This window comes from Bufo gargarizans, chromosome 7 (assembly GCF_014858855.1).
Source record: "Bufo gargarizans isolate SCDJY-AF-19 chromosome 7, ASM1485885v1, whole genome shotgun sequence".
NCBI classification, from domain to species: Eukaryota; Metazoa; Chordata; class Amphibia; order Anura; family Bufonidae; genus Bufo; species Bufo gargarizans.
The window spans coordinates 194,141,419-194,159,706 of NC_058086.1; the positions used below are offsets into that span (position 1 = coordinate 194,141,419).

General features: G+C 40.5%; 1 protein-coding gene across 9 annotated transcripts in view; it reads right to left on the reverse strand.

Moving 5' to 3' along the window:
* Positions 1-281: 281 nt before the first annotated feature.
* The window catches only part of MAGI1 (membrane associated guanylate kinase, WW and PDZ domain containing 1), a 437,602-nt gene continuing 419,595 nt past the window's right edge, over positions 282-18,288 (reverse strand). For 6 of the 9 annotated variants that reach the window (XM_044302329.1, XM_044302331.1, XM_044302333.1 and 3 more), the window contains 5 exons: positions 15,106-15,196; positions 14,945-15,005; positions 11,084-11,230; positions 8,920-9,058; positions 282-2,806 (listed from right to left, as the gene is read on the reverse strand). In XM_044302329.1, coding sequence (XP_044158264.1) covers positions 2,028-2,806; positions 8,920-9,058; positions 11,084-11,230; positions 14,945-15,005; positions 15,106-15,196 — 1,217 coding nt within the window. In that variant the 3' untranslated portion in view covers positions 282-2,027. Of the gene's footprint in view, positions 2,807-4,225; positions 4,315-8,919; positions 9,059-11,083; positions 11,231-14,944; positions 15,006-15,105; positions 15,197-18,288 lie in introns of all 9 variants that reach the window. The other 3 variants (XM_044302336.1, XM_044302334.1, XM_044302332.1) reach the window with 1 other exon arrangement.

Here is an 18,288-nt window from a genome sequence, read left to right on the forward strand (position 1 = left end):
TATCTCATTACAAGACTTTTTAGTTCTTAGTCATAAGCTAGAATAGTTGTTATGGAGAGTCAAAAAGTTACAGCACAACGGGAAGTGGGGTGAAAAGAACCTACATGGAAAAGAAGTGTTAGGGTCTTGCTTTGGTTTTGCTTTGTGTTGTTGATCCAAAAAATAAAAAATAAATGTCAAGATAGGAACCGTACTCCAGACATATCATCTCAGTCATTTTATGTCATCCATTCAAATGAAAAAATGAACCTGTGGAACGCCACCTTTCATAACACAAATGATAATTTTGTATTGAAAACTTTATTTATAATAAAAATAGCATTCACAGACTTGCTTGTCTAGCTACATACATTGTGTTCTGTCCCAGGTAAGGAAGCCTGTACTGGCAAAGTCCACAATCAGCTTCAATCAAATCAATGTCATGTATCAACTCCCAAACGTTAAATAAAGCAATGGTATGGACAGTGTTGAATCGATCTATGCATAGTATTGAAACAAAGATTGGCCCACAAACCTCTTTTCATCAAGATATAGAAGAACGCCATGGATCAGGTACAAGATATGATGATTGAAGAGTGTATACAAGTGCTTTATCATGGAGGTCCACAATGCTGTAACCAAGTCCTGGTCTCAAAAATGGGAAAAAAAAAAAAAGAAATCTTCCAAATTACTGGTATGGATTCTGATTTCGAAAAAAAGAAAATACACCTTTACATACCTGATTCAGTTTACATTAAAATATATCCCCGATTCATAATTTTTTCTCCATTCTCAGAAATATAAACACTTATCACATTCCTTGCATGATTATTTTTTTTTCGTCATAAAGTATCTTTTTTACACAGAAAAAAGTCATTTTGTCATTTTAACAAGCTTGAATAATTACAATTTCAACTCTGTACACACAATGATTGGCCGTTTTTTTGTACAGTACCATAGCAACAACAGTGATAGACTTGCAATGCTCATTCGTGTCCTTATGAAAATATGTTTGTTTTTTGTTTTTTACACAAATGCACTGTAAAAGCAGCAGATTCAGAGCGATGGCAGACATTTCGGCTCAGCTAGGCAGTAACGCAATATTGTCTTGGACCATGGATACACAGCAGACGTGATAACAGCTGCTGTAGAAGACTTACAATGAAAAAGAAAAATTTGATTTTTAGACCATGCATTGTGAACTGTATACCTCATCATTTCCATCGGAACACCATAGATCTCCACTGTACATAAAAAAAAACGCAAAAACATAAGAACAAATTATATGTAAGGACAGGAGCTGTAGCACAATGGACTATTGGCTGATAATAGACCCTACAGCCATGTATTTATATGCTATGTTCTATGGCAAGTCGTTTTTAGCAGGTGTCTTTTGGGAATGATATCCCGAGCACTACAGGTCCACCTAACAAACCAAAAACAGCGATATAAGTATCCTTGAGTGAAGTGTGCTTGTATACGTCCCTCATTGCAATAGTAGTCTCGGGTATCTTCTCTTAGTTGCCTCCCTGCTTTTCGATCAAGTCTTCTACATTTTAATAGCTCCCACCATCGGCCAATGTAACCATAATTCATAGTTCAATTAATCATAATTCAATCAATTGCAAGTAACTAATTAACAGTCGAAAATATGTACGCGTTAATAAAGCCTGGCCAAAAAACAACCCAAAATAAAAACCAAGAAAAAAATAAAAATTGTGGTTTGCTTTCCAGTGCCATGAACATGTTCCACAGAAGAAATCTCTGGAAATAAAAGTCCATAAATGAACATTGTCAATAAAATAGCTTCTTGAAGAACATGTTATATCCCTTAGGGGTTTACATTTGGCAAATAAATTAAAAAAAGATACATCAAAAATACTTTCTTTAATATACATCAGGCACATCACTCTGTAGTAAGGTTTCATCTGCATAAAACATTTCATGGAACTTTAGGATCGTTAGGTGTTGGGTGTATCAGTAAGACACTATTAAGAATTTTTTGTTCTCAAAGCCTCCTTAGATAACAGAATGTGACATCAGATGTATCAGATACTGAGATCTGTGCTACATTCCTTATAGGCTCTCCTCCGCTGTGTTGAGGAATGTTTAGAACTTCTCATCGTGTCATATTTCAGACTGTTATCATCACGATCTTTGTTGCCAGATTTTTGATCTCGGCTCCTTCTCTCTGGGGACTTCTCCTTTCTCCTCTCAGGTGAGCGGTCTCTTCTTCTATCAGGAGATCTTTCCCTTCTTCTGTCAGATGACTTTGCCCTTCTCCTGTCAGGAGAACTCTCTCTTCTTCGATCAGGTGATCTTCTTGTATCCATAAATCGATCCAGTGACTTTCTTCTTCGGCTAGGTGACCCATCCCTCTTTCGTACAGGTGACCTTTCTCTTGTTCTTCGAGGAGAATCATCTCTCCTTCGTTCATACCTCTCTCTCTCTTTTCTTTCTAAAGTATTTTCATTGCTCCTTGTTCCTTCAGTTCTTTTCTCGGGAGACATGTTTTTCTGTCCATTAACCACCATTTTTCCCCCTGGTCTTGGATGTCTTGTCTCAGGGGACTTGTCTCTGCGGTTACTTTGTAGAAAATAATTTTTAGAGGACCCATTCCAAGTGTGATGGTCATTGCGTTGTCTGTAGTCCCTGTTGCCTTTAGGGTCTTTCACGTAAGTCCGTTTTTCCCCATGTTGTAATGATTTGTGAGTATTTTGTGGGTAATTGAACTCCAATGGCATGAGATGTCTTTCAGATGATAGTGTGTTCATTTTCGAAAGATTTTGTGAGCTGGCTGTGGGGCTGTTCCTGTCACTGCTGGGTTCTGGAGAGGAAAAATAAAATTAGTTTTGTATGTAGATATGTACAAGAAAGATTTTCTCTCCTAGGTTAGTGTCTGCAACACACATTTGTTAAGTGGTCAGTACAGGTATTAACTGAAGCCTGTTAATCTTTTTACAATGGCTTTTATACAGCGCAGACATTAGTTAAGTCAAGTTTGGCTTCAATGTATTGTTGCATTTTAGTGTGAGTGTTTTTCCTTTATTACACACTAATAATACAGTTAAATATCGAAGAAGGTAATGGATTTTGCCCTTAAATATGCACAATGCTGAAGAAAACTTAATTGGAGTAGACGGTCTTAATGCCACCAGCAGAGATGATAGCTGTTGGCAACTATCCACTTTCTGCCTGGATATTTTCTTATGAATCTACGTTATTGGCCAATGTGTGGTTATCAACTCTATCACTCTGGTTTATAGTGTTGAATGTTTTATAAGTACCCTTAATACTTGGGCTTGGATTAACATCCAACCATCAATGGTATAGACTAATGTTTCTCTAGTCCAGTCCTTAAGAACCCTCGTCCTAATAGGTCATGTTTTCAAGATTTTCTTAGTATTGCACAGGTGGTGGTTCTTTTCAGCACATCAAGAGTCACCACAGTTGTTCACTCTATAAGATATATCCAAGTCTATGGGACTGCCGAAGATAGCCGAGTACAGTCCTTGACTTTCCCAATTAGTCCCATAGAGTTTAAATGGAGTAGTAGCGGCGCAACCACCACTGTTTTCAAACAGTGAATATGGAACCCCAATCTCATGATCGATGGGGTGTGAGCAGTTGGACTGCCACCAGACATGTCATCTATCCTATGGATAGTTGATAAGCAGTCATTATGGGACAAACCTTCTAAGGACTGTAGTTGAGAAACACTGGTGTAAAACCATCCATATGTTGCTGAACACATATCTCCTCCGAGGTAAGCCACCATCCGCCCTTTACAATAGGGTTGAGCGATAGCTACTGCGATATGGAAGCGATTTAAAATAACCTTCGATCTACAGTTTGACCGTAGAGAAACCCTAGATCCTTCTACAGTGGTATCCTTCTTTAAAGTCTAATCGATAACTGAGCTAAAGGATTCATTGAAGACACATACAAACCTGACACCACAAAACCAGCATTGTTAATGGGTCGCGGATTGCCAAGGATAGGAGGACATTTTGGGGTTTTCTTTTTGAAACAGCATCACTTAAGCTTGCAAACACCATTCTGCCACGTGGTTGCAATGGAATAACAAGGCTTGCATGTTTAACATCCAGTAGTGTACTTACAGATACAGTTCAGGGAGATGCAAGGTGTTCATGAGTTGCTGTCAGACTTAGTTTAGCAAAGCACAAGCAATGGGTAATAATTAGGCCACAGCACAGAAACACCTAATAGTGATTTAGCTACAAACCGTAGTTTGATTTTGGCCCATAAGGTAGATGCAAGGCTCGCCGAGCTTTTCATTTCTCATACATGCAGCGATATTAGGAGGTATCATCGCTGAAGAAGGTATAGCCCCAGCACCAAGAGAAGAAGTGAGGAACAGAGAGAAAGAAAGAGAAAAAGCAGAGGATTTAGAAACCCTACATACTGAAAGGAGGAAAGGAGAACAAAGTTATTCAATCTTCATATTTCAGGATGGTTTATTTCGAATTCCGACCAGGTTGGTAAGATGACATCCAAATAAGGCTGTGAAATTTGCAGTTTCTATAGTGACATTAGGCATCTAGGATGTGAATTTTTGTTTTTTGTTTTTTTTTAACAGACAAGACTAGAATAACTATTTTTCTTTCCAAAAACGGGAAACAGACGAGATGCCAGAAAAAAAAATTACATTCAACAAAAAAAATAGATATATGTTATATATATATACAAGTCCACAGCAGACCACAACAGTAAAATAAAAATACAAAAACTCATTACAAAATGATACAGCCTCACTGTGAAGCATGTTCCATTTAAGAGGTAATAAGCTGGAACTTCACATTTGCAATAAACAGGGGCCAAGGAACCGGCGACCCCCATGACGTTTTACACCTGTACTTTTTAGCAGCACAACTTTCAAAGTCTCTGACTTTTCATTTAAAACAGGAAAAAAAGGAAAAAAAAGGAAAATGAAAAAACCCCCACAGATTTTTCATTAAATTGGCTTCCTATTTTTTTTCTCAGTGCAACAGCCATGTCGTATAGAGGCGAAACACCTCACAACAGGACAAGTCATACAATAGGTAATTTACAATACAGTGCAGCTTAACGGGAAACCAGTAAGTCATGGACAGTAAAAATATATACAGAAAATAGATGCCGGCAGCATTGCAATCCTTTACAATTCATTTGGAGGTTAATTTTTGCTTTTCCCCTCGGATAGATACTTAGAACTGGCTGAAGATGATATGTTGTGTCTGTTTGATGCTGTGGACCTTGTTTAACCGCCATCAATATTTCTGCTCTTTATTTTTTTTTATGGTTTTATAAAAAAAAATACATTGCAGTACAGTTGCTAAGAAACGCTTGGTCTCATCTGAAATTTTCAAAAATCTTCACGTTTGGCAATCATATGTTAAAGGGGAAGTATCACTTGGCTAACCCACATTTTGCCAAGCCTAATGTAAGGACTGCACAACCCAATACAAAAATAAAGTCCATAGACTCCAGGCTGCTTTCACAGATGTGGTTTGTGAACTGTGGTCCTGACCGAATGAAGGTCATATAGACCGAACTCACTGCATAATAGTCATACATAGTTATATATAATGCAGTGAGTTTGGGTCAGATGAGCCACGGTCAGTCCGGGAAATGCAGCAGTCACACGAACCACATTTCATGGACCACAAAGCAGCCTTAGATTTCAACTGATCTAATGTGCCTGTCAGAGATATTGGGAAAAACGAGATCAGCCATGTTGGACTTCAACAAGAATCTGGCAGCGGCAGGTCTCTCTCTCCCCAGTGAAAAATATGCCAAGTTCAGCCAAAAGTTGAAGTTTATCAGGAGGTCAGAAGAGATAAGTTTATGACCAGCGAAAAGCCACGTCAGTGACGGGAGAGGTAACAAATGCTAGGGTTTGGACAATTTTTCAACATGCTGGGAAATCTCGTGATGATCATGACCTTTCTATTAGAACAGAACAGCAGGATAAGATTTAAGGGCGTCAAGGACGGACCTGATGTTGCCGGTCTATCCTGCCTGTCTACTACAAAAAGTAGGTTGCTAAATTGTTTAAGTTTTGCTGGTTTGATGGGAGACTTCAGAAATCAATACTACAGATGCTATGAGTGAATAGATTCGTAGGAACTAGTTTGTCGGATCAACATGAATTTTTCACCCGCAAGAGGGTGTCCCCTCTGCTGATGAAGCTCAACCATGCTGTTTGATTGACAAGGCCAGACATTTCTCCTGGTCCTGACAATCTCGCACCTGTGTCGCTGCTCCAACTAGCAGTGCAAGCGCTGAGTCCACTAACCTATTTTTTTTCGAATATAAGATGATTTCCAGTTGTCTTGCTGATAAGATTATGCCACATGGAAAAGGATTGTAAAATTGGACAAATTATTTTAGTTGTCCATATGTATTCGATAACTGGTGGCTCAAAATCCTTACCAACCTGATAACATTATTAAAAGGGTTTTCCGGGTCCATAAAATTGATGGCCTATCCACAGAATAGGCTGATCAAGTGTTTGAAGGGTCGCAGTGCTCATGCAAGTGCTGCAGCCCAATTCCGGCTTACATCAGTCACTCTTCCTTTAGGTCATATACTTTGTAGCGGTGGAACAGGTTACTGCAGCTTCATCCATGTGAACGAGACACAGCTGCAATATCCTTTACCGTTGCTACTAAGTATATGGCCTGCAGGTAGACTGACCAATGTGAGCAATGCGGAGACTGCAGTGCTTGCAGCTGATCGATGAGAGTCAAACTCTCACTGATATAGTATGGATGGCCTGATCTGAGGATAGGCTATCAATACCCTGATCTGATCCCCAAAAGACCCTTCAACATCCTGAGCCAAAGAAATATGGTATGTCTATGTAGAGCTGAGAGCCATCTAGACACCTCCATTTACACTCATCCCTAGGAAGAGCATATTTGTTAAAATAATCAGCATCACTGACCCCCTGAGAACAGACAGCTCGGGAAGTTTTCCTACCCTTCTATGAATTAGAATGCTGGAATGGAGAAAATTCTCTGACCCCATGATCATTCCTCTATCTCACATATCTTCTATTCTGAAAACCTCCAGGAACATTAAAAAAATAAGCTTAAAGAGGTTTTCCAAGATCTGACTGGAGAGCGTCCAACAACCGGGACCCCCCAGACTATCTGACTAGAGAGTGTCCAACATCTGGGACTCCAAACTATCTGACTAGAGAGTGTCCAACATCCAGAACCCCATCCGATCAGCTGTTTGAGAAGGGACCAATGCAAGTGCTGTGGCCATCTCACAGCTTTTCCTAGGACATGTGACGTCCCGTTCATTGGTCACATGGCCTAGGCGCAGCTCAGCCCCATTGAAGTGAATGGGGCTGAGCTACGTTACCAAGCATAGCCGCTATCCAATGTACAGTGCTGTGCTTGGTGAGCAGGGAGAAGGCCACTGCGCTACTGCGAGCGACGAGGCCTTCTCAAACAGCTGATCAGCGGGAATCCCAGGTGATGGACCTCCACCGATCAGATACTGATGACCTATCTAGAGGATAGGTCATCAGTATAAAGATATCAGAAAACCCTTTTAATGCTTAGAGGGATTGTCCTTGAATCTGCTCTATGCCCAGAAACAGCACCACTCTTGTTTATATGCTGTGTCTACTACTGCAGCTCACCATGCACTTGAATAGGGCAACCTATGGTGCTGTACTGTATCTAGGGAGGAGGGAAAAAACTGGCACTTTTTATTTTATTTTATTTTTTTACTGGAAATCTTTTTATACTTTAGTGCTCCTTTAATTTCATAGTTAGAATGTTTTCATTTTACAATTATTTTTTATTTTGTGCCAATGCCAATTGCTATTAGACAAAGTGAATGCTTCCCCTTTAAACATAAAAAACTATAGTAGTCACATGTCTATGCTGCAAAAATGTACCACCTGCAATGCAGCCTGTTACTAGCATGCATGGTGTACAGCAAAGAGGGACCTATCCGGGACCTATGCAGAGAAGAATGCACTAGATCCCACATAGACCGCATCATTCTATAATATCTATTCATAAGCAACTGCAATGAGCAGATTATGATGGTCTGTAACAAGTGATATGAGCGAGTATGCACCCATGGTGGCAAAAATAAAAATTTGGGATGAAATGGGTTCAGATAGATCAGCTTTCATAGAAACCTCAAAGACCTTTGGTTGGGAAAAGCCTTATATATAAATATATATGGCCCTATCAGCAGTTCTCTTAAATAGGAATATTTTACAATATAAGTTATTTAATACAGTCTTCACTAGAACATCCTCTCACGTAAAATAAAATTACGTTCTGAATATCCAGTTCCCTGATAGCATATATATTTTTTTCTTTAAATAAAATTTCCTTATTTTTTTAATCCTTTAAGCTTTTGACAAATAAAATCTTTATCTTATCTGGATAAACACTGCTTGAAAAAGCAGAAAATTGACAATTCACAAACTTTATGCAACAGCGCAGGCAAATTAGGAAGGAGTCAACGTGTGAAATTCCTGGTAAGAATTACAGCTTTTTTTTTTTTAAATGTTTTTTTTTTGTGTGTGTGTTTTGGAAACGTCGGATTTCTTATCTGTTACAAAAGGATGAAAACGGTTTGGCACAGTTCAACACAGTTGAGTTTGAACGAATAAACAAGGTTTGTTTTAAGTTTCTCCTTCACCAAAGATGCTACGTTGAATTATTTTTTTTTTATTTTCCTCCTACTGAGCCCCAAGTCCACAGAAGCAAGAAGAGGTTGAGGAGAGCAGAAAAAAATCAGTACAAGCGAAGCAATTAACCATATTTCGCAAAAGTTGGTAAGACACTGGTGATTAAAAGAAAAAAAGAAAAAAGGTATTTCCTGCTCCAGATTCTTGACAGAGAGAGACCATTCATGGAGTGATGGTAGGGAGCAAAGGAATGTTTTCAGAGTTTGACCCACCATATTCTGGCACTGAACCGTCCCCACGTTTCAGACTCAGACGCACTCGTCGGCCGCCATTTTTTATTAGTTCAATTGCCCGAGCATGCTTCATGTTCTTTGTGCTCTCCCCATTGATTTCCAGAATTTCATCACCAACCTAGAAGAGAAGAGAAATTTTTGTAATATTTCTATAATGGGAAAAAAAATATCAAAAAGAATTTATAGATGATGTTCAACCTTGAACTTCACCCTCTGCAAGACACAGGATGAAATCCATGACAACTCTGAGAGAAAATCCACTGACTGTCCCCAATTATATCAGTGGGTACCCATTTTATAAATGGTTTTCTTAGGTCTTCCAGATCAAGAGCCACTAGTACGGTAGAGGGTCCCATGTCAGAAACCCCCTTTCTATGATGTGCATGCGACACTGACCACAGTGATGAACTTAGACTCTGGTCACACTTTCATTGGAGACTTATATTTGACTGGAAAAAATAGCACAGCGTGCAGCACCACTCTTCATGGCAACGGACGCCATGGCAGAAACTAACAGATCCCCTGTTAAGTCAAAGGGATCCTTCAAGTACCATTGGTGCCATTTGACAGATACGGCATGCCATTATTTTTGTTTTTTCACTCCTATAATGGACCTGAGAAAATATGAATTATACAACAGTGTGAATAGAGTCTAAAGACTGAATTGAAAATAGACTTGTCCTTTGCAGATTCCACTTCCTCTATAGTCCAATTCAATTCTAAATTGGCAACAGCAGAAAAAAAAAACTATGTTTTGGGAATTACAGGGTACAAGACATTCTACATTTGTTATAGTCCATTTAATGGGTCCGTCAAGGTTCGACTGGCCACCCTGAAGACCAGAAGCCCCAAATGTCAAGCATAAGTCAACCTTTGGAGTTTGAGTTTGGAGCCAGTTACTTGCCCCTAGGGTGTACTTTTTGTGGGCTCATTCACAAATAACTTGTTCGATCTTATTCAAGTACTGTGATATATAACAAAGTTCTGCCCACATAATTATTTCCTTTGGTGGGGACAAGAAACCCCAGTCTGACATTCTATTACGTTCTGAACAGTGGACCTGCTGTTTGCTAGTAAAGGTCCATTACTGAAAATGATAATTACAAAAATCTGTCAAAGCCATCTCCTTGGCAACAGACTACAAAGTGTTCTCTTTTGCTTTACAGAGAAAGTCATGGTTCTGTAGTCTGTTGCCATAGAGACAGCGAAAAGCAGCGAAGAGAATTTGGCTGGTAAAATATATTGATTATTAAAGCCATATTCAATATATCACCAAACTCAGCACCTTTTTCTCAGATTTACCAATCAAACAACATATTTCACGTCATCTCATAATTTGCTATTGCTTGGCTACACCTCATTGGTGGGGCTCGGCTACTGACTGTCAACTGTCAAACAATTAGGCTATGTAAACACATAGTGGAAACATTACAGATTTTCCATTCGGATTTGCAGGCAGAAAATCAGCAGAATATAACAGCTGTGACCTAAAGAAGATGAGATTTTAAATCTCATCCACGTGCGACAAAAAGTATTTTTGCATACAATGAAAAGCAGTGCATATAAATCTTTAAATCAATTTTTTTTTTTTTTATAGATTTTTACCATGAATTTCACCCTTTGCAACGCATAGTATGAAATCCACAGCAAATCTGCTACCAAACATACTGTCCCCATTGAAATCAATGGGTGACCATTTTATCAATGGTTGTCTTAGGTCCTCCAGATCAGGAGCTGCTAGTACAGTAGAGGGTCCCATGTAAGGAACTTATTTTTCTATGAAGTCCATGTATCCTAAAAAGGATTGTCCAGCGAAGACAGCCCCTTTAGCTTCTTGCATTGTCTAAACCCCTAATAGCTATAGGCTGTCCAGGCTTGCTGGGAGGGCCGCAGGTTGGGCATCCCTGGTCTAAAAGTTGGAAAATCTGATTAATTAAGATGAAAAACAACATAGCAATACCACTGTTTAATAAGATCTTTCAGCACCACATCCTTGATTGTCACTCTTGGTATGTCAGAGAAAGTACGGGGAAGACTGGTAAAAAAAAACAGTGCCTTCCTCAATATCAAGAAGCCAACGGGCGATTCCTTTAAATGCGACATTTTAGACGTAAAAACGGTGCAACTGTAAATGAATACATACCCTCATCTTCCCACACCGCTCCGCTGGTCCATCCTCTGCAAGACGCAGAACGTAAAGGTCCATGTTATACTCCCGGCCTCCTCGTAGGCTGAACCCAAATCCTTTAGCTCCTCTATCGAGTTCTACTGCGTACAATTCTTGATCAGACTGCAAACACACAAAAGAAAATTAATGGTCACGGAGTTGTAAACTAGACATACAAAGCTGTGTGTTGTCCAGGGTTGGCAACCAGAGTTTTCCTTTTTTCTGGACAACTTATCCCAAAATCACGGACAGCCAACAGCTTTTCTTGACAAATTGGAAAACCCCAATGAAGATTACAAGTAATACATGTCTATAGCTCAATATACTGATAAGAACTCACTACCAGCATTTACTGTCAGATGGAAAATGATAATTATCACCAAAATAATCTAGTCAAGTACCACCTGCCTCAAAAAATAAAATATAATATCATCTCTTTTTTTTTTTCACGGACTCGGGAAAAAGTCACAGATTTTTATGGACTATCCAGAAATTTCTGGACGGTTGGCAACCTTGGTGTTGTGTGACTGATATGGAGAACACAAACTCAACAGGAGTCTTAATGGTGTAAAAACTGCTGCCACCTAATGGCCAAATGAGTGACATGGTAGAATAATGCATCTCACTTTACAGCCTACAGTAAAACCTGATGTTATCGCTGCATTTTCACAGGTATGCAGCGGATTAAAGAATACGGTTCTTCCTTAAATAAGAAAAAAATAAATTATAAATAATAATTAAATACATTAAAATAATTTTAGTGATTGTGTCCCTTTAAGAACATGCACAAGGCAGCAGATTATAAAAAAGGTTTTGTGTTGACATGGCAACACAAATAAAAAATGATCAGAAATTTACTTTAGATACAGGAGACTTGGCAGCACCACTTTTTTTTTATTCTAATAAATGGCCATCTTTGTACACCACTGAATTTTGAAGTCCAACAGTTTATGCTGATGAATTTGCAGTCAGAGCTAGAGATTTTCGATCCAGAGCTTCAAATTCCCTGCTTCCCTTCACAAAAGCATAATAAATTCTATATCTCATACTCTGCCACTAGAGGGAGCCCACTGAATTAAGATTTATACTTCTCCCATGGTACCTACTGGGAACTTTGTAAATCTCTATGATGTAAGCTCCCTCTAGTGGTGGCTACAGGTAAGCAGAATGTAATATTATAATCGTATGGCTGCATGAAGGAAACAGAATATGGCAGGGACCCTGATGACCATTTAAAATGTAAACAGCTACATGTTTTAGGGTATGGTGGTTTAAGAAATCTTTCAGAATGACTTGCATGCCTTGCCTCAGTTATCCCTTTAAGTTACATTATCAGATAGATTATTATATACCTGCCGTGTTGAAACAGCTTTAAAATGTTCTCATTCTAGCTAAAATGGCTGCTTGATATGACAATACTATGCCTTTATGTACCACTATCGTTTTGTTATCAACGGTAGGAATATTTTCTAGGCACGATACAAGTATAATATTTGTCATATCCAGTTTTGTTGGATGCTCGTTTAAGTGAGTTATGGCCCTTTATCTGCTTGCTTGAAAGGCTTCTTGGATTAAGCGAGCATTGCATCAACACAATATCTGTCTCCCAAAGCTGATAAATGTGCTATGAAAAATTCCATAACCAAACAGGTTTCGGGAAATATACTTCATGCCCAATGTACTGCGAGTTACTCAAACAGATTTCCAATTATTTGGTTTGTTGCTAAAGGGTAAGGCTTATCAGGAGAACGCAAAACAACATACTGCGGCTACGGAGACCAACTCAAAGGACTCTGAACATTCCTGCAACATTCACTAAGGACATATTAGGTCTAATCCTTCCTAAAAATCTACAAAATATCTATAATGGATGTTATTGAGTTTGAAATGGGCCTGGCAGGTGGGGGCGCTGTTGCATAGGTCCCTATGAAAATGTTTTTGCACCAGCATAGTGGTGAAATGTGGTACTGCTCATAAGAAAAGTAACAGCACGTTTATACAGTAGCTCATTTCTGGTAGCAAAAAACTACAATAACACGTGTGTTCTTAGAATTGCAAAAGGAAATTATGCAAAAATACTAAAAGATTATTGTCTCACATCTGCCTTAAAAGGGGTTGTCTCACTTCAGCCAATGGCATTTATTATGTAGAGCAGGCCCTCTGGCCCGCAAAATTATTTTCAATGGCTCCCGGCTCCATGCCCCCCTGCCCCGCTTCTTCTAAGTCTGATCGGTGTCCTGACGCGCGCACTGTGCGCCCCGTCAGGTCACAGTACACAAAGGGACCTAGAAGAGGCGATGCAGGAAGAAAGGAGTCCTGGATCCGCAGCACCGTCCAGAGCAAGCTAGGTAAGTTTTTTACTGTAATGTCTGATGGGGTCTGGGGGGTCCGATCTGAGTCTAATGGGGTCTGGGGGGTCTGATCTGAGTCTAATGGGGTCTGGGGGGTCTGATCTGAGTCTAATGGGGTCTGGGGGGTCTGATCTGAGTTTAATGGGGTCTGGGGTGTCCGATCTGAGTCTAATGGGGTCTGATCTAAGTCTAATGGGGTCTGATCTGAGTCTAATGGGGTCTGAGGGGGTCCGATCTGAGTCTAATGGGGTCAGGGGGTCCGATCTGAGTCTAATGGGGTCAGGGGGGTCTGATCTGAGTCTAATGGGGGCTGGGGGGGCTGATCTGAGGCTAATGCAGGCTGGGGGGGTCTGACCTGAGGCTAATGGAGGCTGGGGGGGGGGTCTGATCTGAGGCTGATATAGACTGCGGGGTCTGATGGGAGGATGATCTGAGGCTGATGTAGACTGCGGGGTCTGATGGGAGGATGATCTGAGGCTGATGTAGACTGCGGGGTCTGATGGGAGGATGATCTGAAGCTGATGGGGGTCTGATCTAATTATATGTTTGACCAAATATAGCAGTCAAATTTTTAAGATGGGAATTTTGTAAGTTCGCGAACAATGTTACTAATATCCAAATGGCCCCTGGCAGAAAAAAGGTTCCCCACCCACGATGTAGACAAAGTGAATGCAAGGCACTTACTAATGTGTTGTTATTGCCCATATTGCTTCCTTTGCTGGCTTGAATAATTTTTCCATCGCATTTTACACTGCTCATTTCCAGGGATTATGACCACGCTACAATAAATCAGCAGTAGACGTGCTTACACACTATAGATAAAGGCGCCTGCCTCTCTGGTGGCTGGGACAGCCGGAGTACGCATAGGCTAGCGCTTTATCCCATAGTGTGCAAGTACGGCCACCGCTGCTGGATTGCAGGGTGGTCGTAACCCCTGGAAATAAGCAGTGTATTAAAAATGAATCAAACCAGCAAAGAAGGCAATATGGACATTGGATTAATTTTCTCTACATGATAAATGCCATTCGCTGAAGTGAGACAACCTCTTTAAAGAGCCTGTGTCACCATGTTCAACCAGGCATACTCCCTGGTAGTGTTGATCATGGAGAATTAAATGAGCCCTATAGCTGTAATCGGGTGTACCGTTGAAGTAACATTTTTACTTTAGTTTATTCTTTTTTAAAGGTGCTTGGAGCACCAAGGGACTGGCCTAACCCCTCGGAGCACCGCTTCACTGCCATCCCCACTTCACCTTATGCCCTAATTTACAGGGTCTGACACCCTAACGGTTAGCCCCAGGTCCAGCCTGGAATGGTTAACAAGGAACAACAGGTCCCAGAAGCTTAACACTGTGTCCCTTTAGCCTCAAATATGATCCGACATACTGTACGCAAAACCGCTGTTTCCTAATAAAATGCAACATTCATTTTTCGAAGCAATATGTTTTTTTTTTTTTTTTTTAAGAATTCTAAAAAAGTTTTCTTACCTGTGTAGTGGGTGGAGGTTTAAATTCATATGGCGGCTCTTGCTTTGGTTTTGCATTGTTCCTATATTTAAAACAAAATAAAAAACAAAAAAAATGTAATCAAGCAACGCACAAGCATGAAAATCTCTGCTGCGGATATTCCCTTAATGATGAAATCTTACATTGTTTCCTGGGCCACCGTCTGAGGCGTGTGCGTGGTCGTAATGGTGGCGATTTTTTCGGCGTTGGTCAATAACGAAGCATTAGAGGATTCTGCAAGGATTAGAGATTTTCCAGAGTCAACATAAAGCAGACAGGGACTTTGTGTAGATTTATCTAATAACGTTCAGTGACTGCAGTAATTATGCCGCTTATTTTGCATAATGCGCCTATTAGTTATCTGGAAAAGTGGGATCTCGGTAAACAAATGGATCTTTCACTTTAATGAATGAAGCGGTGAGACGGAGAAAATGTGTTTTATGATGTGATTTGTCTGTGTTTAACGCTGTAACACAATTATTACTCATCAATGTGCACCTGTATATTATGCAGGTTGTTCTGTTATTCTGTACACAATGGATTAACTTTACTATTAATAAAGTTGTCCTATTAGGACTACCCTGTAAAAATGCCAGGCTTAGGACCTCTCTCTATTAACCTATGCCACTTCCCCTCTGGAGGACTCAGCCCAACCACATATTAGATAGTTACCTATTCATTTAAATGGGAGCCATGCAATACCACATTTGTCCTGCAGTGGCCGCTGCAGAAGAAAAAAGTGTGGCCACTAACTGCAATAACAGCTGATCACAAGGTTTCGGCTGTTGGTTCGCCAACAGGTCCTCATTTACAAAAGGTGTTGTTGCACTGGTTTCTGTCTAGATTGCAAAAGGGGTCTATCCTTTTCCCGAAACAGCCTCTCTCTTGGGTTTTATCTAGTATTGCAGCTCAGCAGTAACACCAGACCATGGACAAGAATGGTGCTCATTCCAGGAGAAAAAAAAATGTTCTGTAAAATCAAAATCTGCACCCTCAATGCTGTCCGAGGATGTTTTGTAAAATTCTTATTATTTTTTTATACTTTATTGTATTCTACTGTCCTTAAAGGGTTATTTCTAGAGATGAGCGAATTTGAGCTTATGAAATTCGTTCACACTCAGTTACCACGGACCATAACGCAATTCTATGACGGAATGCTTTTAGAGGCATTCCGTTATTCATTCTATCATAATAGAAGGACTCCCTTGCATAACAAACGGGACGGATCCGTTTTGCAGCCCATAGACTTCTATTATGACGGAACGAATAACGGAATGCCTCTAAAGGCATTCCGTTATGCATTCCGTCATAGAATTGCGTTATGGTCTGTGGTAACAGAATCCATAACGCAGTTTACCTTTTACCACCAAACGAAGTGTGAACAAATTTCAAAATATAAAAATTCGCTCATCTTTAGTTATTTCCATCTGGGACATTTGTGGCATATGGATAGGATATGCCATGAATGTCAGGAGTGGGACCACCACTTATCGATCAAAGGAACAGAGCTTCGCTATGGGCAGAGCGTGCACTGAACTTGCGCAGCGTCCTCTTCATTCATTGGCATGGGACTTCTGAAAATAGCCTAGTGAGCACACTCCGCTATTATCAGAAGTCCTGTACCATTTTATTGGGAGTAAGTCAAGTATATGGGGCTATCCCTCCATTCACCTCCATGGGACTTCTAAAAACAGCACATCCAGCAGTCTAATTTTGGAAGTCCCATAGCGGTGAATGGTGGGTTGGCTGCACATTTGCGCGGTTTTCTCTTCATTCACATCAAGGCCCCATACTTGAAATAGAACCTGATCCCATAGGTGGTACCTACACCTATAGGATATATATAACCCACAAAAATCAGCACCAGAGTCAATTGCCCACTGTGCACATGATCACCAGATGAACATCCGGAATGTACAAGCGAACAAAAGACCACAACATCGCAGGCTCTAAATGTAACTCCAAACCGTGTATTCAGATGGTCATGGACATGTCCACCATACAAAAATGTGATGTTTCGTCAGTACAATATTAAGCATGCTGTTGTACTGCCGAAACGTCACATGTTTGTATGGTGGACATGACCATCTGAATACACGGTTTGGAGCTACATTTAGAGCCTGCGATGTTGTGGTCTTTTGTTCGCTTATAGGATGTATGTGGTATATCCTATCAATATCCCATAAAAGTCCTCTTTAAGTATAAATATTGCCTTTGAATTTTATTCAAGATGAATTTAGGCTTATCTATTTAACATGTTTTGTTTTTTAAAACTGTATAATTTGTATATTTTACAGGTAGTGATCAACTTATTACTATAGAGGTGGCCCCTGGAACTACAAAGGTGCCCATCCGGAAGCTAGGATTAGCTCCTCCCACATCTTGAAAGGTAGTGGAAACCTTTGCTGGAGTTTCCCTCCCTACAATTATGGTATCCTCATCCTTTTCCCTTGTATATGTCAGAAACTGGAGCCAGGCTTATTGTTCCAGGGGTAAAGGCTTCTTTGCTATGAAAGTCAGCACCAATAGGGGGCAGCATTGTGATTTTAGCATGAAACGCCATTTGCGTTTCAATCATGTACAAAAGGACTGATATTGGCCTGACATGAAAAATACTTATAGTTAGCAACTGTGTGGCTGTTTATTTTCTATTAAAGGGGAAGTCCCACAAAAAATATTCTACAGTTTTCAAACGAATCTGGAGCTGAATAATTATGTAATTGCATAGCCACTGTGTTATTCAGTAAAATGTATCTGTATAGCGCCACCTGCAGCTTGTTTTTCTTATTTCTTTGAGCTGCTCACTGAGATGGCCGCACATGCTCAGTTTCATCCTTCAACTGCCTCCTGAGTTGTCATAGAAAGAGCTGAGACATGCCTCCTGAGCTGTGATTGGGAGAGCATGGACACGCCTCCTGAGCTGTGATTGGGAGAGCATGGACACGCCTCCTGAGCTGTGATCGGGAGAGCATGGACACGCCTCCTGAGCTGTGATCGGGAGAGCATGGACACGCCTCCTGAGCTGTGATCGGGAGAGCATGGACACGCCTCCTGAGCTGTGATCGGGAGAGCATGGACACGCCTCCTGAGCTGTGATCGGGAGAGCATGGACACGCCTCCTGAGCTGTGATCGGGAGAGCATGGACACGACCCCTGAGCTGTGATAGGGAGAGCATGGACACGCCCCCTGAGATGTGATAGAAAGAGTATGAACACGCCCCCTGAGCTGCAGCAGAAAAGACACTCCCCTTGAGCTGTCAGCTTGATATAAATCTAGGAGAGCAATGAATGGGGAGATCTCTGGATCTATGTGAGGTACAGGGCTG